Below are 21,334 nucleotides of genomic sequence, written 5' to 3'. Positions count from 1 at the left end.
ATGCGCTTTCAAATCACTAGCAAATAAGAAGCGGACTCTCCCCTGGCATTGAGTCTGAGGTCTGACAGCCTTGCCCACCTACTGGCAGCTGTGCAAATGGGAGGCGACCCGGGCCACTTACAGAGCCGGAGTTGAACCTTCTGCAGCACAAGGCCTGACCCTGTGAGCACCCACTCCTGGATGCACCTCGTAGCTGCAGTCTGCCAATGGCTTCAACATGCCTCTCCCTGTAGGGGCTGCCCAGTCCTTCAACCCTGCTTCTCTGCCCACTTGCGCAGCCACCGTCTGGGGTGGTGCTGCCTGCTCAGGGCCTAAGTCAGCACGGCACTGCCCCCACCAGGACCAGGGCTGCACCCCAGACTGCAGCGTTCTGCCGCAGGCAGGCTCAGGAAAGGAGGGGAACCTGGCTATGGGCCTTGCATCCAGCAGAGGACAAACAAGACAGTCTGGATCGCTCGGCGCATCAGGGAAGCGATGGGCACTCAGAGTGCTGGGATCTGAGGTCTGTGGGCCAGCCGGCCTGGGGAGGGGCTCCTGGTGGCTCAGCAGCTGCGCCAAGAGTGTGGTGGAGACACAGAGGAGCAGCGGCCTGTGGTACTTTGGAGGCAGGACGAGGGGTTCAGGGGTAGATGGAGGAAATAAGACGCTTTGGGGTGCTAGAAGGTGGAGTGTCCTCCCAACAGTCAGGTACCCAGGAGCCCAGGGTTGTCAGGGCCACGCTATACAGGGGTTCCGGGGGTGGGGGGTGGGCAGTACTCACAGGGGTTTGCACCATCAGCCACGATCAGCAGGCGCAGGGAGCTGAGGCTGACGTCCCTCTGACCTCGCTGAGCCAAGAGAGACCAATGCATGTCCCGGGACTTCACCAGGGCCGCTTGGGCTGCGGGGGAGCAGGATGTGTCTGCGTCACGCGCAGGCAGCAGGCCACGTGCCCCCCACAGCCCAGCCTCTGGGCTTCCCCCACCTGGCCCACCTGGAAGCCAGCAGTGCAGGGGCCGTTCTGACTCTCCCCCTGCTCCCACCACACCTGCCTCTTGCTCCCCAGCTGCCCCTCCCCGGCTGCCCCTCCCCAACAGGGGGGACCCTGCTCCCTCTAGCAGGAGGGGGCATTGCCGAACGCCCCCCTTGGATTCGGTTTTCATCCGTCAGACAGGGTCATCAGAGACAGCCACCCACAGGGCATGGCCCACATCCACACTCCATAACCGGCAACGTCATTAGTGTGGTCGACACGTACGGGGCACCCAGGACACAGCAGGCCCGCCAAGCCCTGCTGGAGCAGAGCCTAGGGACACCTGGATCACGCAGGGGTGGTCATGCTCGGGAAGCACCGACTGACTCCGGATGGACAGCAGGGTGGGTGTGGCCCTGCAGGCAGCCCCCCCAGCTCTGGATCATAAACTGCTTTGTTTGAACAATCAGCTTTGCTACTGGTGGCTTGAAGAGCCCTAACTTCAAATTCAAGCCATCTCAAGAGCTAAGAATCAGAAGCGTTTATGTGACAGCATGAAGTCAGGAGTCTATGGCCATGCCGAACAGAGCCGTCCTCCACAGCCCCCTATTCCCAGCACTGCAGAGTCAGGCTGTGGGGCAGGGGGTGCCTGCCCTGGCCCCGCCCCCCCACAGCTCTGTGTGTGCTGTATTATTTCTTAATCACCAAAGATTAACTCAAAGACCCCTCTAAGGAAGGGCACACAGACAGACGACGTTCCTCCGTTACCTTTATACACACACACTTTCTGAATCCAGGAGAGGGGGTTCGCCTTCATCAGTGCATACGGGATGCTGACCACATGTATCCTGTTCAAGATGCTCTGCAAAGAGACCCGTGGTTGTGGGGGAAGGGGGCCCCACCAGGAGAGCCACAGAGAGTGTCAGAGCTCCACTCACAGCACAAGGGCTTGGTGACTCCACCAGCCACCGTGGGGCTTGGTGTTGCCCACGGGCGTGAAACATTAGCAACCTCCCCACAGTTAGGTAGTACAGACACAGCACTCACTGTTAACACTCCATGCCACAGGCCGGCATCCCTTTTGAAATCCAGCACATTTGTTAATGTTTCAGCTGAAAGTGGACAAAGATGGTTAAACAACCAAGTGACCTTCCTCACAAGTCACGTGCATTTTCAGAGACATCCTGAGATGATTACATCATCAACAAATAAGGAGTTCTAGGAAACATACAAAGCACTTCCAAATACCATGTCTCAACCGGTCATAATCTTGGTAAATGTGAAAGCAGATCACACAACTGCGAGTTAGCACAGAGAACAAGCTGACTGCTCTTCTGGAAACACAGGGAGCAGCCACATGCCAGAGGCCGCAGGAGTGCGCACCTCCCTCTCCTCTCGGACGTGGAGCGGACGGAGGGCAGCAGAGGGTCGCTCGTTCCCAGGCCCCGCCCCCTTCTCAGGTCACCCTGAAGCCCCAGGGTCACAGCAGGCCGTGTCCCTCCCCTCCCATAGGCCTCGCTGCGTGAGCTCTGGGAGGGGCCGGAGAGCCGCCCCAACCCTTACCTTCCAAGTAGCCGCACGCCTGGGTCAGAGACTGGCACTGCGCCAGCAGGGATGCATGCGACACCGCCACTCCCACTGTACTTCCCTCCTTGCTGGTTTTGTACTGAAAGATTCCAAAGCACGAGCTCATTAGGTGACATTTCTGGAGGCTGTCCTTCACCCACCACAGGTTCGACCAGAGCACACAGTATGCCCGGGCCCTCGAGGTGATGCCCTCAGCTGACGTCAGGCTCACCCTGGGTGGATGAGGGGCGACAGGGCATGCAGGTGGCCCCAGGGAGGCAGCAGGGGAGGCTCTGGGGTGAAGGAAAAGCCCACATGGAGGGGCCCGAGCACGGGGTCTGGCAAGGGCATACCTCGATGTAGGCAGTCCGGGGCCCCGCATCCTGCAATGCCGGGTGCCAGTCCTTGGGGGGCTTGGTCAGGTGCTTCCCATCGATCACCAGCCAGGTGAGCGGGGGCCAGCCTGTGAGGGCACAGACGGGGATATGCAGAGGCAGGGTCAGAGGCCCTGCTCCCTCCCGACACCTCTGCATCCAACACACTGCCCGAGCCACTGAACGGTGGGCAGGAGCCCCCATCTCGCTGGGCCTTGGTGTACTTATGTTTAATGACCAGTGGCCGCCAGGCTGGCCAGCACAGCTCTAGACCCTGAGCCAGGTGAGGAGCGAGATTCACCAAGGTCTAAAACAAGACCCCACTTTTGCTGGAGGCCCCTTTGTCTCTGTAGTGGCTGCTGACAGGAAAGGACGCCCAAGGGCCCAGTTTAGCAGAGAACCCTGCCACATGCTGCCCGCCCGTGGGCCCACCTTTGAAGGTCACCACCTCTCCAGTCTGAGCCTTGGGCAGGCCTTTCTGACAAGCGTCTGTGGTCAGGGCCAGGGAGATGCCACAGCTGCCCAGCAGAAACCCGACCTGCTGGCTGCCAGCATCCTGCAGAAACAGAGGGGCAGGGGGCTCGCTCGCACACAGAACGGCTTTCCTCAGCACCTGCAAAACTAGACCAGGTCAGCCTGAGAGGTGTGTGCATCATTTCCCTCAAAATGAAATACTTAAGTTCTTAAGTTCAAAAGATAAAGTTCTGGGTAACTAACTTCTCAAAGTTTTTCTCGCAAATGACTCTTACTAGCATTTTAATAAACTCCAAAAATAATAGCACTGAAATTTACACTTGATTTGTGTTTAGAATATACAGATTAATCTGGGGAGGTCTGACCTTTAACAATCTTAATTATTTTTACACAGAATACGTCCTTCAGTAGCATTTTATCATTTTCTTCTTATAAGTTTTACAAACTCGAATCTTTCCCTAAGAAACCTGTATTCAAATATCTGCATATCATATATATCACCCTTTGGGATATCCTGCATTTATTCACAAGTTTTACTTTGAGGATTCTTGAATTCGAATATTTTTTGCTGATAATGCTCATGTTAATAATTACCTGAACACTGGGATACAATAGAAAACTATGATTTTCTAAAATACATGTTGAGTCTACTCCTAGAATAATATACTTTTCAGTAATCAGATTACTGGTATTTATATCTAAAGTGTAATAGCTATCTAGGACATCAGGCCCTTCCCCACCGGAAGCCACCTGTGAGCAATGAGATCTGCTCACTGTTTTGGAGGTGACAGGAACACAGGAGGATCTCATGTCATGTGTTTATCACTGAGAAATGAGCTGTAACACATCTCTAGAATGACTGATTCATCCAGAAGTGAAAATTATTATCAAGAAGCACATCATTTTGAGAAACGGTTTAACAGAATCTCATCAGATCCCAAATTCTATTCGTTAGAAGAAAAGAGGTTTGTTTCTGTTGGGATATCAGCACCAACAGGCGTTCTTGCGCCTTTCTCCCAGGGAGACACGCGAACGGGCATCTGGGCGAAGCTGCCCTAGTCTCTCTGAAGCCCGCCCGCCCGTCCTCCCCCAACAAGAGGCGCCTGGAGTGAGGACAGGAAGATGCCTGCACTGGACGCAGGACTTCAGGACCCAGCCTCGGGGACCACGAACCCGAGCTGGCATCACGCACTACCTTTCTCGTGAGCGGCACTTCAATGGGGACGGGAACCAGCTCGGCCAGGAGACACCCGTAGAACGCAACCATGAACATCACTGGGTCACTATTCGGGAACACCAGTGCCACCTACAAAAGCACAAAGGAAAACCCTGCAATCTACCTGGGAAGAAGTGAGTCATCAGCATACCTGCTGATGAGACAGATTTTTAGCTCAGAAAATGTTACTCTGTGTGTTAATACTTGGTTCTTAAGTTTCCACAACCAGGTAACTTCTACTACATAGTTTTTAGATTAAAGTCTTTACCCCACATGCAACAAAACATGTTAATTTAAATTCCTGGGCCTAATAAAAAGCAAGTCTGGCAAAGCAAGTTGGGCCGGGTCTGCCAGTGGGTCTAGATCCACCTCCATCCACTCTGACCACTCAGGGACGGTGTGATGGACCACCACCCACCATCAAGTAGCCCAGGAGAAAATCACCTGGACATGAAAAGAGAACCCGGAATCAAAGTATATCCAAATACCTTCCAAAAGGGAAAATCTGGACACTGAAGCTTAATTGGGCAGATCTTCACTCAAGACTGAAACACTAACAGCGGAGAGCGGAGGGCACAGAATACCTCGCAAGACCCCGCCCCCCACACCTCTCCCTGAGTCTCCACAGGGGGTCCACTCCCTGCTCTCACCCGGTCATCATGCTGCCACAGTTTAAATCACACGTTCTCAGGACCTCCCTGGTGGTCCAGTGGTTAAGACTTCACACTCCCAATGCAGGGGACCGAGGTCTGATCCCTGGTCAGGGAACTAGATCCCATATGCCACAAGCACGGCCCCCAAAATTACATCTTCTATTACATTTATCTTACATTTTTATAAAAAAAAATCTTTTTTGAGCACAGAGATTTAAAATGACAAAAAGCACTAATGAAAACCAGCACCCTACACCCTTCCCCATCCCCCAAGGCAATCACTTCTAACACATCTTAAACCCTCCCTTTCTCATCTTTTCAGACACTATGCTCATCTTGCTGCATCTCACGTCTGAAGCTATTGGACAGGCGCTTTACTTCCTTTTACAGTAGACGAACCCTGAGTCCTCTGCCCTCTTCCCCCTCTCTTCTCCCATCATCCCAATTTCCGTGTCTTACAATATCTGGTTAAATTAAAAGCTATTTAGGAATATTTGTAAGCCCGTAACATTGTAATAAGTGTGCCTGAAACCTACATGGTAAGCCAGAACAGTATATGAGGAGACTCTTAACATGGAGCCTTGGATAACTAATAACCCTTTAACAAGACAAAACTTGAGCTACATCTATATTAACTCCGTACTTGAGCCCTGGAAATCAAGTTTCTAACAAGTTTCTTGAAAATGGCAAAGATCTCCTTTGAAGGTTGATGTTAGTAAGTGTTTGTCCCACTAAAAGGACTGTGAGCCTTGACACTAGATGTTTGGTAGAGCGTAAACGTGACTATTCATTGGAAGGACTGATGCTGATTCTGAAGCTCCAATACTTTGGCCACCTGATGCAAAGAACTGACTCATTGGAAAAGACCCTGATGCTGAGAAAGAGTGAAGGCAGGAGAAGAGGAAAACAGAGGATGAGATGGTTGGATGGCATCACCGATTTGATAGACATGAGTTTGAGCAAGCTCTGGGAGTTGGCTGGCGTGCTGCAGTCCATGGGGTTGCAAAGAGTTGGACACGACTGAGCAACTGATTTGAACACGGTTTTAGAGAATCTCTTATAAAGAGTTGTGTCTGTTCAAGTTTATAAAATACATTACCACAGGAGGATGAACTTGCCACCCACCTCTGATCACTAACTCTCTGTGATCTCATCAGCCTTGTTATAACTAACCCAACTATGTGGATCCACTTACAAGTCAATAAAATATCTGTAAGTATGTCCTTGCAAGAACTTTCCTCCAGAGAAAGAAATGAGTGATTCTTAGACTCATTGTAAAGCACAACATGAGTCCGGGTTTCCAGCAGGTCTGTCCTAAAGCATCAGGTACACAAGGTATCGTCCGGTACCGTTCACACTTCTACAGCCAAGCTCCGCCCTGTCTTCTGGCGGGACAGTCACTGCCTCTTTCACCAGCTTCATTCCCTGTGTGCACTGGCCAGCTTTCTCAGAAATGCTCCACTGGGTTGTCAAACCCGGTCAGTAGTATTTCCAAATAACTAGCCAGGCAGGTAAGCTCACAGTCTCACCAGCTGCTGACCAGCCGGCCTACCTGGGGCCTCATCCTTCTGGTCCTATCTGGGCTGCTCCTTGGCCCGCAGCTTGATGTCACCCTGGTAGCTCTCCTGTCTGACCACTCACTCATATGTTGTAGCATATATGTACATAGCAGTACTTCCTCTGCTAACTTCCCGAGACAGTGCTTCAGAGCCAGCTGTCTGAGTGCTACCTGTCTGAAAACAGTGCCCTGTCCTCACCTCTGTGACTATCCGAGTGCAACGTGTCTGAAAACAGTGCTCCATCCTCACTTCTGTGACTGTCTGAGTGCTGCCTGTCTGAAAACAGTGCCCCATCCTCATCATTGTGGACTGCCCAGGAACAGACCTGAAGGTTGAAAATACAGCTCCGTGTCCTCCAGTATCACACCAAGAAGCCAGCCCTGGGGCTGCTGGGCCTTCCCGGACAGCCCACTCTCCCTGAAAGCTGTACCCACCTTCCAGTACCTGGGCAGGTGCCTTGGTGTGGGCCCCTGCACCCCCACAGGTCCTTCACCCCAGGTCTGGAAATGGTCTGGCATCACTATTATGATGCAAAATTCCCCTCTCTCCTCTAGAATGTCATCTTAGAGGGCAGCCTTCATGATCAAGTCTAACCTGCACTGTTCTTCCTACTTTCCATCTCTGAGTCTCCCCTATTAGTATCTTTTCCTTGATTTACAGAGATACATCCTCACATCAGATCTCCAGGGATGTTAATACTAATATTTTTAAAAACTTATTTTCGGCCTCTATCTTTCCTCCACACTGGTTTGTTTCCTCTTCCTCCCTTCCTTTCTCCCCCAGTTCAGTTCAGTCGCTCAGTCGTGTCCAACTCTTTGTGACCCCATGGACTGCAGCACACCAGGTTTCCCTGTCCATCACCAACTCCCAGAGCCTGCTCAGACTCATGTCCATCAAATCAGTGATGCCATCCAACCTCTCATCTTCTGTCGTCCCCTTCTCCTCCTGCCTTCAATCTTGCCCAGCATCAGAGGCTTTTCCAATGAGTCATTCTTTGCATCAGGTGGCCAAAGTATTGGAGCTTCAGCATCGGTCCTTCCAATGAATATTCAGGACGATTTCCTTTAGGATGGACTGGCTGAATCTCCTTGCAGTCCAAGGGACTCTCAAGAGTCTTCTCCAACACCACAGTTCAAAAGCACCAGTTCTTTGGTGGTCAGCTTTCTTTATGGTCCAACTCTCACATCCATATGTGACTACTGGAAAAATCATAGCCTTGACTAGATGAACCTTTGTTGACAAAGTAACGCCTCTGCTTTTTAATATGCTGTCTAGGTTGGTCATAGCTTTTCTTCCAAGGAGCAAGCACCTTTTAATTTCATGGCTGCATAACCAACTGCAGTGATTTTGGAGCCCAGAAAAATAAAGTCTCACTGCTTTCCATTGTTTCCCCATCTATTTGCCATGAAGTGATGGGACTGGATGCCATGATCTTAGTTTTTTGAAAGCTGAGTTTTAAGCCAACTTTTTCACTCTCCTCTTTCACTTTCAACAAGAGGCTCCTTAGTTTTTCATCACTTTCTGCCATAAGGGTGGTGTCATCTGCATATCTGAGAATACTGATATTTCTCCCAGCAATCTTGATTCCAGCTTGTGCTTCATCAAGCCTAGCATTTCACATGACGTACTCTGCATATAAGTTAAATAAGCAGGGTGACAACATACAGCCTTGACATACTCCTTTCCCAATTTGGAACCAGTCATTATTCCCTGTCCAGTTCTAACTGTTGCTTCTTGACCTGCATACAGATTTCTCAGGAGGCGGGTAAGGTGGTCTGGTATTCCATCTCTTGAAGAATTTCCCACAGTTTCTTGTGACCTTTCTCCCCCATCTTCCCTTTTTCTGCCCACTTCTTGGCCCTTTGGTTCTTCTCTTTCACACCCAAGTTTCTGTCCTTAAACATCCTTGACTGATGATTTACATTAAAGACTGAGGCACCTGGAAAGATGCCTGAAACTCAGCATCATCCTGTCCACTCACAGCTCCTCTGCTGGGTGCGCTGACCTCAGGCGCCCCTCCTCACAGGGGATGTCACTGCTGAGCGGGCTGGTTTTCACCATTCTGAACTCCCTATTATACCTGGCCTCCTCATGTCTGGCTCAGACTGCCGAGAGCAGTGCTGTGGGCAGAACTTCCCACAATAGCGGAAATGTTCCTTCGCAGCATTCCTTCTCTATTAAATATGCTAGCTGTCAGTCACAAGCAGTGACTGACTGATCCTCGGAAACAGGATTCGCACAACTCTTGGGTTAATTTGAACAGCCCATGTAGCCACTGTGGACCGTGCTGGGCAGTGCAGGATGAGGAACTGCACTGGTGGGAGTGCAGGCCAACAGCCTTCTCTGTTCCATTCTGGCCAGTGGGAAAGAGGGGGCTTCCTGGCCACCCGGAACAGGGTAGGAGATAAATACAAAACACTCAGAATTTCAAAGTAACATCTGCAATTCCTCACAAAATATCAGCTTTGGAAATGGAACATTAACATCTGAGATTAATATTTGTATTAAAACCAACACATATGAAGTGGGACAGAAAAGAAGGTGAAGAATCAGAGACTGTGCAATGAGTGAGAATAAAAGGAACCATCATTTTATCTCCATCGACACAAACTTTCCCAACGTTCAGTGCTTTTCACTGCTGACTTAAACCCCTTGTGTCAATGCTGTGAGTCAAAACAATCGACAGCACTGATGTCAGCAAAACGGAGTTCTGGCCTCCGCTCTCGCTCACTCCCTCCAACAAAGGTTCATTTGGTTACTTACTCTGTCTCCAGGTTTAAGCAGTGGTTCGTTCTTATTAGTCAGTTTATTAAGTAGCGTATAAGCTAGTTTTAAACTTCGACTCCAAAGTTTGCCTAAAATAGAATAAAAATACTAACAATGTAAAATTTAAGAAACTAACAATTGCTGTTTTAATGTAGCAATCACAACACTCCACAATATACCATTATTACTCTATTGTGAAAATGCAGATATTAATAGTTGCCAATTGATAGTTATTTTGCACAATGTGATAATGAACATCATAGTTTTCTCTTAGAAACAAGTCACAGATTTATTTTTCTTAACAGAAAAATAAAACATTTTATTATAAAAAAAATTCAAAATACAGAAAAGCCAGCTGAAAAAAGCATTCTTTCTATTATGTATGTATGTGTATACACACACATAATATGCATAATTTTTTTTAAATGGGATCATATTAACACTTCACTCTTAGTTTAATCAAGTGTGAAATCACGGTGAATGCATTTTCATTCCACTATGTCTCACTCATCCCCTTACATAGGTGGCACGCAGTTCATTTCACCTCTACAACAATAATTCACCAAGTGGGTCCTATCTTCATTTCTGCTCTTCACTCAAGAGAACAGTCAGGGAGATGCTAGGTGACCCGATAGTGCCACGGCTGCTGGAGAGGTGCGTGTGGACCCCTCACACACATACACTACAACACACCACACACACACACGTCACACATACACACACTGTCACAGACACCACACACACTTATGGACACCACACTCACACTCCCTCCAGCAGGTGGCGGGTCTCCATGCAGATGGCAGAACAGCATTGCTCGAGCCCAGGAGGGAAGGGGGAGGCTAGCCGTGCAGCCATGAGCAGTCAGGACACGTGGCTGGCGACACTTGTGGCACAAGCTCCTGACAAGTACAGATATCCAGAACACAGAAATGCTACAAACAGCCCTGTGTAAAAATGTGCAGAAGACTCAACAGCATTTAACAAAAGAGAAAACCTAAAGGATGAAAACAGGAAAAAAATGCAATGTATCAGCCATCACCAGATTAGCACCACAGTGACTATTGCTGTGTTCTCAGCAGATTAGCTCAAAGTAATGCAGCCAATGGCAGGGAGAGGGACTCACACACCAGGTAGCTGAGTGCAAACTGGAAAGGTCTGGAATTACCTGACAAAGGTAAAGACGTCATTATCCTAGACTGAGCTACCGCCTCGTCTCCTAATATTAATACAAGCTCTACAAGAGTGCACGCTTGTGTACCAGGCAGCACTGACTGTAACAATCAAGATGGAAATGACCCAGTGTCCACCAACAGTATGATGGATACATATATTCTGAAATAGTATTCATTCCTCAATGGGAATGAATGAGCCTCAACTATATACAACAATATGGATGACTCTTAATGCATATAGTAAGATGCTCCACTGCCAAGCAGGAACGGGCAGTGATGGCAGAGCTGCACTCCCATCCAAAATGATTTTAAAGCTGGATAAAATGCAAGACCATCTGCTGGGGGAGTTGACTCCAAGGAGTTGACCCCTGGGGAGGGGCACTGATCTTCCGCAGCTGTTCTTGCAAAAACTGGGGTGTTTGGGGTCCTGCCATCCATAGGATATCAGCGCCTCATGGTCTTATGCCCATCAATTGCTGCTGCTGGGGCATGGAGACCAGGGCCCCAAGAAGAGTCTACTGAATCCCAGAGCTATGCATGCAAGTGGAAGCCTTGGAGAAGCCATTCAGAGCCCTCAAGTCGCTATATAAGACAAAGATTGTGGATGAGATCACTCAGAATACAGCAGTTTAGATAATCTGAATAAAGGAAAACAGAAAATCTCCAAATTGAAGTATATATAAAAAAGAATGCAAAATATAAAAGAAGATTATTAAAGGTGCATGGGACTCAGAGAAGGTATTAATATAAATGCAGTCAGAGTCCCAGAAGGCCAGGAGAGATAAATGGGGAAGAAACACTATATCAAGAACTTATGGGTGTAATTTTCCAGAAACTGATGAAAGATACCACTCCATAGATTTAAGAAGGCATGTGGTCCCCAAGCAGAAGCTTCCAAAGAACATCACAGCTAAATGCATCACAGCAAGACAGACCCAAGGCAGAGCCAAAAGCCATACAGGGATGAGACAACCCATCATCCAGAGAGTGGCAGCAACCTGGCCTCTCACTTTCAGAAGGCATCACCAAGCCTGCAGAGTCCAACAGCCCTGACCCCCTTCTAAGAGGGAGATGCAGGAAGGCCCGCAGCCAGAGGAGAGGTTATGGGAGAAACAGGGAGGTAAGACGGAACATTTAGCCCAGGAAAGAAAACAGCATGAGTGAGTCCTGACTTAAGAAGCAGAGCAGCGAATGGTGTCGTATGGGCATAGTGGGTACAGACTTAAGATGCAGGACAAGGAGGCAAGGGCCTCAGGCCGGGATCTTTGGGAAGCACCAAGGCAGAACGAGGCTTGAGAAGGGCCCATGAAGGGGAGAGTTGACAGCAGCCTTGCAGCCCCTGCAGGCCTCTCCCAAGGACAGTCCTGGCTGAGCAGGACACAGGTCCTGTCCCCACCCCTCATGCAACCTGGACCCGAAAGCTGAATTGGACAGGTGAAGGCTGTCCTCACAAGTGGGCAGTAAGCTCCTTTCCTAAAGAATTACAGACCCATCTCTCTAATGAGCACAGGTACAAAGCCTGCAAACAACATATTGGCAAACAGAACTCAGGCATTTACTTAAAGATACTAGGGCCAAGTGGGATCTATTCTAGGAATGCACAGGCTGCTTAACATTTGAAAATTATCCAATGGAACTCATCAACATCCGTTAGATCATATAAAAAGCAAGAAAATTCCAGAAAACACATCTGTTTCACTGACAACGTTAAAGCCTTTGACTGCGTGGATCACAACAAACTGTAGAAAATTCTTAAAAAGACAGAAATACCAGACCACTTTACTTGCCTCCTGAGAAACTTGTATGCAGGTCAAGAAGCAACAGTTAGAACCAGACACAGAATAATGAACTAGTTCAAAATTGGGAAAGGAGTACATCTACACTGTATATGACTCACAAGCTGAAATTAAGAGAGAAATATCAACAACCTCAGACATGCAGATGACATCACTCTAATGGCAGAAAATGAAGAAGAACTAAAGAGCCTTTTGATGAGGGTGAAAGAGGAGACTGAAAAAGCTGCCCTAAAACTCAACATTAAAAAAACTAAGATTATGGCATCCGGTCCCATCACTTTATGGCAAATAGAAGAGGGAAAAGTGAAAGCAGTGACAGATTTTATTTTCTTGGGCTCCCAAATCACTGCAGACAGGGACTAGGGCCATGAAATTACAAAGACGCTAGCTCCTTGGAAGAAAAGCTATAACAAACCTAGATAGCATATTAAAAAGCAGAGACATCACTTTGCTGACAAAGGTCCATATGGTTAAAGCTACAGTTTTTCTAGTGGTCGTGACAGTTGGATCATAAGGAAGGCTGAGTGCCAAAGAACTGATGCTTTTGAACTGTGGTGCTGCAAAAGAGTCTTGAGAGTCCCTTGGACTGCAAGGAGATCCAACCAGTCCATCCTAAAGGAGATCAGTCCTGAATATTCATTGGAAGGACTAATGCTGAAGCTGAAACTCCAATACTTTGGCCACTTGACACAAACAGCCCACTCACTGGAAAAGACCTTGATGCTGGGAAAGACTGAGGGCAGGAGAAAAAGTGTGTGACAGAGGATGAGATGACTGGATGGTATCACCAACTCAATGGACATGAGTTTGAGCAAGCTCCAGGAGATGGTGAAGGACAGGAAGTCTGGTGTGCTGCAGTCCATCAGGTCGCAAGGAGTCAGACACAACAGACGGACAAAACAACAGCAACTCATCAAACTAGTAGAGGAGGACAGAGAAGTCACATGATCATCTTGAGGAAGCAGAAAAAGTCAACGCATGTCAAAAAGCTTTTAGCAAATTAGGAATAGAAGTGAACTTCATTAACCTGATGAAGAATTTCCACCATAAAACAAGCAAAAAAGCTACAGTAAACATCTGCATCAAGACCAAGTGCTGTCCATCTAAGACGGGGAAGGGCTCACACTGCATTGGTGACTCCCACCAAGGTGAGGCAGGGACAGAAGCACCAGGAAGGCCAGGATGACACATCGATGCCCATAGGTACTTGACTGTGAACAGCATGCTCAGGACTACTCACTAAGAGATCAAAAAGAACTAAGGTATCACTTTATCAAGATCACTAGATACAATGTCACCATTTAAAAAAGCAATTGCTTTTCTATATACAGGCAACAAGGCCTAGAAAAGACTTAATCATTCCATCCCAATAGGAATAAATCTAACAAAAGAAGTTCAAGGTTCCTGAACGCAAAAGTATAAACCTTCACTGAGAGAAACTAAAGCAGACCTTGAAAGGGGAACATTCCAGGGTTGAGAACTGGAGGATTCTGCAATCACAGCAACACTGATGGGTTCAATGCAGTGTCGGTCACTCTCCTGGAGGATTTTTTCTGGAATGGATGCAGTGATTCTAGAGTTTACTTGGAAATGCAAAGAGCCAAGAAGAGTCAAGGAAATCCTGAGAATCAATCACAGAGCAGAAGGACTGACATCCGACACTGACTCATAGCTCCAGTGACTCAGGAAGCCAGGACGAATGGCAGATGGTAAGACAGAACAGACCCACAAGCACATCTTTCACCTGGTGAAAAGCCCTTGGACTGCAAAACCGTCCCTGGGTGAAGTGCTGCTTCTCACCAATGATCGTGGATCAACTACATTCAGAGGAGAGAAAATGAGTCCAAGTTCACTCTACACAAAAGAAAACTGCAAACAGATGGTAGCACTAAGTGTGAAAAGTAAAAGGCGTCTCCAGATGAGAAGGCAGGAGAAAACCTGTGTGACCTAAGGTTTGGCAAAGGCTTCCAACACTGGACAGAAAGCACAGAGAAGCGGGAAAATACATAAATTAGACTGCATTAGGCTAAGGCCTCTTATTTATCTAGTCACAGTGAAAGTGTTAAAAGGCAGTACAAAGCGTGGAAGAATTCATTTGCAAAACATGTACTGGAGAAAAGGCGCCTAACTAAAACAGAAAAAGCATCAGCAAATGGACAGAGAAATGAGCTAAAGATCCGGGTACTTCCTAGAAAGAGGGCTCACATAGCCCACAAGCACATGAGAAGCACCCTGAGCACCAGGAAGCCAGAGTCAGCACTGAACTGGGCACCATGAGGCACACTCCCCAGGAAGGAGAAAGGAGACAGGGTCCAGCACTGGGTGGGGGTGTGGAAACTGCCTGGCCAATCACCCCATGCCCACAGCAGCACAGATGCCTAATACCCGTCCACCAAAGACCCACAGAGAATGACCACAATAGTACAACACGCAGCAGCCCCGCCGTGGACACAACCCAGATGTCCACAGACTGTGCAGCGCGGACGTCAGCAGACAGATGAAACAACACCCATAGACGAGGATGAACTGACCACACAGTACATGGGTGAGTCTCAGACAGCGCCAAGCATGACGCAGCCCAGGCAGGCGGACGTACTCACACCCGTGGTCAGCAGGGCACTGACCTTGGCTTTGGGCGACGCCGGCCTGGGCACCAGGAGTACCTCGGGGCCAAGTGTTCCATGAAAACACACTGAGCCCAAAGCACGTGATTTGTGTTACGTAAAAACGAAAATGGAACCAAAAAATGCCAAACCAAAAAAAAACAAACACTGCTTAATGCCATTTTTACAAAGTTCGAAATGAAACAAAACTGAACTCCACCGGTCAGAAAGGCGCACACAGACATGGAGTACAGGGGGTGGTCCCTGCTGGTGGGAAGGGTAGCGGGTGGGACAGTGAGGCAAGGCTGTTTCCCCACCCGCTGTGTCAGATCGTCAGGAACCTGCTCTCCCTTGCCCCGCGAGCTCACATCTGTGTGGCCCCTCGGCCTCCTGCTGATACTTGCCATAGGTGAGGGTGTAGACGGCCTTCCCGGCGGTGTCCAGGGCAGTCAGGCACGGGGCTTTGGGCTGTGTGGTACCCCACTGCTGCAAGGCGGCCAGCAGCGAGGGCGGCCAGGAGCCCTCGGCCAGCGGCTCCCCTCGCAGCACCGCCATTTGGCTGCCCTCGGGCTTCGGCTGGTTCGGATCCGGCTGCTGCACTACAAGCAAAACGGACATGTGAAGACCAGCATTTCTAGAACCAGGCACACACTCTGCTTGTTAGGCCTCACGTTTTATCACTCTCTTCTTCAAAAGCACCAACTCTAAAAAAGCTACCATCACTTCTTTAAATTTCCTTATCGTTACAATAGTCACAGACCAGCTGACCAAGGATGGAAAGAAATCAGGATGAGTCCTGTGACTGTAACCAGAGAGTCACAAGGACCCCAGGCTTTCACCTGAAGACACCTGAGAAGCAGGTGTCCTCACTTATGAAGGATGAGAACAGAATAACCACTGCAGTTTGGGCTCAAACCATGTAGGAAGAAAAAAAATAAAGTAAAATCTATTACATTTTCAGTGGACATGTAACCACGATTTGCCCAAATGTAAGAAAGACTTCCTAAAAAGCATTCATGGAATTGAACTCTGAATCTGAAAGGCGTGATGTGATTACACAGACAAGCCCTAACAGCCACGCTAACCCCCAGGTAGGGGGAGACACCAGAGCTGGCCTAAGGGGCGACCGCCAGGCAGTGGTGCCGAAACCAAGGGCTGGGGGGCCAGGCGCCCTGAGGCCACGACGATACGTCACACGCTGGTGTCTTATACGGGGCCTCACTTCTCCTTTCCTACAGATTTATACTTCTCAGTAAGTCTATGCTCTTCTTTCCTAAATATATATATAAAATTCATAAATGACAGGCAGAAATTCTAAAGAAGAGTCCAAACTTTGCTGAAAACACCATGCTCTAAAACCAAGAGAAGACAAGTAGTTCAGACTTAAAGTTTAAATAAAAACTTAAATCATGGAAATAAATTGAAGTCTTAGATGTATTCCTACATATAGAGTCTTACCACTAGGCACAGCACAGAGACGCCATCTCTTAACTACGACTGGTGCACACAGTGCCCGGGATCAGGTGTGATGGGGAGGTCACTCCACACACAGTGACCAGAGCCTGAACACAGAGCATGCTTTTCTACATCTGCCGCGGTGATAACCATGTCATCACACCCGGCAGTCTCCCTGCTCACACAAACTGGAAGGCCGGTGTCGGAACACTCACCTTCCAACAGCTCCTCGAAATCATCCACAAAGAACTCCTTCAGGGGAGGGCGCTTTGGCCTCTTCAGAGTGTTCAGAAGCTGCTGGATCTTGGAGGACACTCTGCTGTTCACGGGGACACCTGTCACAGGAAGAGAGCACCGAGGCCAGAGGTCAACCACATGAGCGCATCAGAACTCGTGAATCTAACCAAGCTTTGATGGTCCATCAAACGGCCAGCCTGGAATTTATCAGTTCACCTGACAGACATTTACTGACGCCTTCCAGGAACCAGAACTTATTCCAAGCCAGTGGTTTTCAGAATGGCCCAGGAACCCTTAGGAGTGCCCGAGGCCCTTTCAGGGGCTTCGTGAGGTCACATGAGATGCCATTCGCTCTCCTCTCCTCTCTCACACACGCACAGCGGAGGTTTCCAGAGGCTGCACAGTGTGGGCACCCAGCAGATGGGAATCATGCAGACGCTGCTCTCACACCTGAAACAAGCCTGCTCTCTCATGGCACCTCACTGCATGGGAGCTGCTCCTGTGTGCTGTTCACGCTAAGATGTAATGAGTTTGGTATCGCTATTTTTCAATAAGTTAATAAATATTTTAACAAATCTTTAATTCCTAATATGGTAAATAGCCAGAGATAACCCACATCAGCTAAAAGCTCTTTGGTATCCTCATTAATTATTAAGAAATGCTGTTCTGGGGGATGTAAAGTTAGCCAACAGGTAAGTCTTCCCTCAAACACCTCACAGTCTGCTGCATGGAAAGAAGCAAAAATATGTACATGTGCCAGCAAAAAAGGGCACCCACCACAGTGACAAGTCCTCGGAGGAAAAGGCACGGGGAACATGGGTGAGTGCACTGGTAGAAGTGGTGAGAGAAAGGCCTGGTGCCCCAGCCACCCCTGTGCACCATGAGGCATGTGGCACCTCCCTTCTCCTGGGCTAGGTGAACAATTGAAACCTGCATTCACTGGCTTGGCCTCTGCAGGCCCCTTTATGATACGAGCACTTTGAAAGAGTCTGGCTCTTTCCTTTATTAAGTAGCATATGCCTTATTCTGCATTTGCTTGACGTTTTCTCAAGATTGAATTCAGATATCGCATTGCTGGCTAAACAGCACCTGAGAATCACATCCAGACGCACAGGACCCCCACTGCTCTTTTGAGGTTCTGGGCACACTGCTGTCCAGCGCTCCACTGTCTCACTATTTTTTTCTAGTGCAACTAACAAGCACTGTGAGGGGAGACCCTTCAAGACCTCACAAATACCCTGACCCCCATCCAGCTCTCTCCCTCCGTGTAACAGCCACCACCGCTCTGTCACATGCAAGTTTTATTGCAATGGTTGCAATTATATTCCAACTTGAGCAGCCCACTGACACTAACAGTTGCCACCTGACTTCCTTCCTTCCTTACTGGCTCTCCTAAGAAAAGCTACCGAAGACCAAGACAGTGGTGAGATACGCTCCCTGCTATTGCAGCCTTTGCTTCCTCTAGCACACAGAGCTAAAAAGTCTGTGTACATGCACATGCGTGCACACTCGTGGATGTGCACACACCCCATACACAACACACACGTGCACGCAGGCAGCAGCACACACACAGGTCCCTGTCTTAGAATCCGGGGTCCACACAGCACCCTGGTGCTGAGCTCCCTGTCAGACACCTCTTCTCCACAGCAGGAGCCTGGCCCCCAACAGCAACGCTGCAGTTCCGCACCATCACAGACGTGACATAATTCCCCGAGTCCTACCCAAACCAACACGGGAACAGCTACCAACAAGAGTTCTGGCTGGTGAGCCTTGCCCAGGACTGAGGGCACTGCGTCCCCCACTGACAGCTCCCTCCCCCACCCCTCAAGGGTGGCTATGCAGTTCTTGGGAATACAATCAGACTTATTTATTTACAATTCTTTTCCGTTTTGGGATTACCCCCTTCTTCTCATCTTTTAGTTTATGTTTCAAATGTGCAGAACATATGTCTAAGAATCACAACTATATAAAAAGATAAACTTGAACAACTGTCACTCTGCCCTGAATTCCTGGCCACCCCACCCCGTCCTCTGCAGGACCAACCCATGTGTTCTGGCTCCTCCCTCCTGTTGGTTGTTCTCCTGCTTCTCACAAGGGAGGTGGTAAATTACGAACGTTCCTTTCCTCTTTGCCTTTTCACGTAACACCTCCTGAAAAACACACTCATTCCAGGTCATAAAGAGCTTCTCACTATTCCTGAGAGCTGCCCAGTCCTCCACCGTGTGAATGTACCCAGTTTATCCCATAATCTGAGAGGCCTGGATGGCAGGCAGTTCCCACTACTCCTGAGAGCTGCCCAGTCCTCCACCATGTGACTGCTCCCAGTTTAGCCCACAATCTGAGAGGCCTGGATGGCAGGCAGTTCCCACTACTCCTGAGAGCTGCCCAGTCCTCCACCATGTGACTGCTCCCAGTTTAGCCCACAATCTGAGAGGCCTGGACAGCAGGCAGGCCCCAGTATTTTGCAAGCACAGACAGCACAGCAGTGAGTGAGCTTGCATGTACACACTTCCTGATTTCTGAGGGTGTGCACTCGGGGTAAACGCCCACGCTGCGCTGATACAAATGGAAGCACAGACACAGATTTTAACAGCTGCTCCCTCAGAGAGGCTGACCTACTTTGCATTCCCACCAATAATGTGGATCTCTCTAGTAACAAAAAAGAATGAACATCATGTGTAAGAGCTATTTTTCTATCTTTTTTTATGAATTGTCTGTATGTTCTGCTTATTTTCCTATACTAGGAGTTGGAAACTTCTTTAAGGACTTATAGAGAGTATTTGGGGCCGTGGCACCATCTCCGTCATCACAAAAGCAACACAGATGATTCAAGACGGTAGGTGTGGCAGCCCTAAAAGCACCTTGAATCAAGATGAACAGAAAAACATCCCAATGAATATATTCTGGATTTAAAAAAAGAAACTGAAAAAAAAAGAGCAAAGGAAACACAGACTAAGTAGAAGGAGAGAAGTAACATAGATGAGTAGAAATAGACATAACAGAGAAAAGATAAACAACAGAGAAAAACAGTTAAATTAAAACTGGTTCTTTGAAAGATAAAACTCAATTAGCTCACTAGCTAGGATGATTAAGACGAAGAAAGGAGACCCTAACAACTAAGACAGTGAGCCAGCACCATGGGTCCTGCACATGCAAGGACGACAGGGGGCCTGGAGAGCAGAGATGGGATGGACGACTCCTCCAAAGACACGGAACTGACTTGAGGCAGAAAGTCTGTTTCCTCTGATTAGAAAACAGAAGAGGGAGGAACGCTTCTCAATTCATCCTGAGATGAGTACTATCCTGATACCAAACCAGACAAAAATATCAGACCAGTATTTATCTCAAACACAGACACGAATTCTAAAAAAAAAAACTAGTAAATCAAATCCACAATATGTCAGAGAGCAGGACACCACAACCAGGAGGGGTTTACCTTGAGAACATACCTCCTTTGGCTTAATCTTCAAAAGTCAGTCAATGAACTGTATTATATTAACAAACTAGGGAAGAAAAACCGTATGATGAGCTTAACAGATTTTAAAAATCATTTAACAAAAATCATGATAAAAACTTTTCAGGAAACTAGAGGGAAAAAAGGAATGCCCCCAACCTGATGAAGAGCAACTATTTTTTTAAAAAATCCATGATTAACATCACAATTAAAAATTGAAAAAGTGATTGCTTTCCCCCTTAAATGGGAAACAAGGTGAGTTGTGTCCATTCTCAATATTTCTAACCAACATTAATGGAAGTCCTAGACACTGCAACAAAGCCAAGAAACCAAATATTCCTATAGGTGGACAATTTGGTAAGAAAAGTAAAACTGTATTCATAGACAACATGGTCATGCATGTGGAAATCTTATAGAATCTACCAAAAAGGCTACTAGAATTAATGTAAGGTCAACATACAAGAATCAACTATGTCTCCAAAGATTAGCCATAAACAACTGGGAAAAAATTTAAATATCACTTGTAATAGTATCTAAAAATATAACATATTTTGAGATAATTTTAACAAAATATGTGCAACACCTGTACACTGAAAGCTACAAAAACAGTGCTGAAAAAATTTTTTAAAGTGCTAAGTAAATGGAGAGATATACCACATTTATCAATTGAAATGTACAACACTGTGAAGAGGCCAATTCTCTCCAAACTGATCTAGAGAGTCAATGAAGTACCAATCAAAACCAAGCAGGAATTTTGGTAGAAATTAAAAATGGGAGAAATTTTAAACGGATTTTAAACTATACATTAAGATGCAAAGGAGCTAGAAGAGGTAAGGCAATTTTTTAAATGAAGAGCTGAAGGCAAACTACAGTACACAATTTTAAGATTTGTTATAAAACCACATATAAAAACCCACATATATAAAATCATGACAGTGTGGTACTGATAGAAAGACAGAAAAAGCATTGGAACAGGATCAGTTCAGTTCAGTTCAGTCGCTCAGTCATGTCCAACTCTTTGCGACCCCATGAACTGCAACACGCCAGGCCTCCCTGT

General features: G+C 47.8%; 1 protein-coding gene across 5 annotated transcripts in view; it reads right to left on the bottom strand.

Moving 5' to 3' along the window:
- The window catches only part of DIP2A (disco interacting protein 2 homolog A), a 108,633-nt gene that overhangs the window by 46,790 nt on the left and 40,509 nt on the right, over positions 1 to 21,334 (bottom strand). For all 5 annotated transcript variants that reach the window (XM_043474660.1, XM_043474656.1, XM_043474658.1 and 2 more), the window contains 10 exons: positions 16,802 to 16,921; positions 15,536 to 15,730; positions 9,558 to 9,649; positions 4,562 to 4,672; positions 3,325 to 3,448; positions 2,872 to 2,981; positions 2,516 to 2,618; positions 2,000 to 2,064; positions 1,721 to 1,814; positions 761 to 880 (listed from right to left, as the gene is read on the bottom strand). In XM_043474660.1, the coding sequence (XP_043330595.1) occupies positions 761 to 880; positions 1,721 to 1,814; positions 2,000 to 2,064; positions 2,516 to 2,618; positions 2,872 to 2,981; positions 3,325 to 3,448; positions 4,562 to 4,672; positions 9,558 to 9,649; positions 15,536 to 15,730; positions 16,802 to 16,921 (1,134 nt within the window). The remainder of the gene's footprint in view (positions 1 to 760; positions 881 to 1,720; positions 1,815 to 1,999; positions 2,065 to 2,515; positions 2,619 to 2,871; positions 2,982 to 3,324; positions 3,449 to 4,561; positions 4,673 to 9,557; positions 9,650 to 15,535; positions 15,731 to 16,801; positions 16,922 to 21,334) is intronic.

This window comes from Cervus canadensis, chromosome 7 (assembly GCF_019320065.1).
Source record: "Cervus canadensis isolate Bull #8, Minnesota chromosome 7, ASM1932006v1, whole genome shotgun sequence".
Taxonomy (NCBI): Eukaryota; Metazoa; Chordata; class Mammalia; order Artiodactyla; family Cervidae; genus Cervus; species Cervus canadensis.
This window is presented reverse-complemented; position numbering and strand designations above follow the sequence as displayed.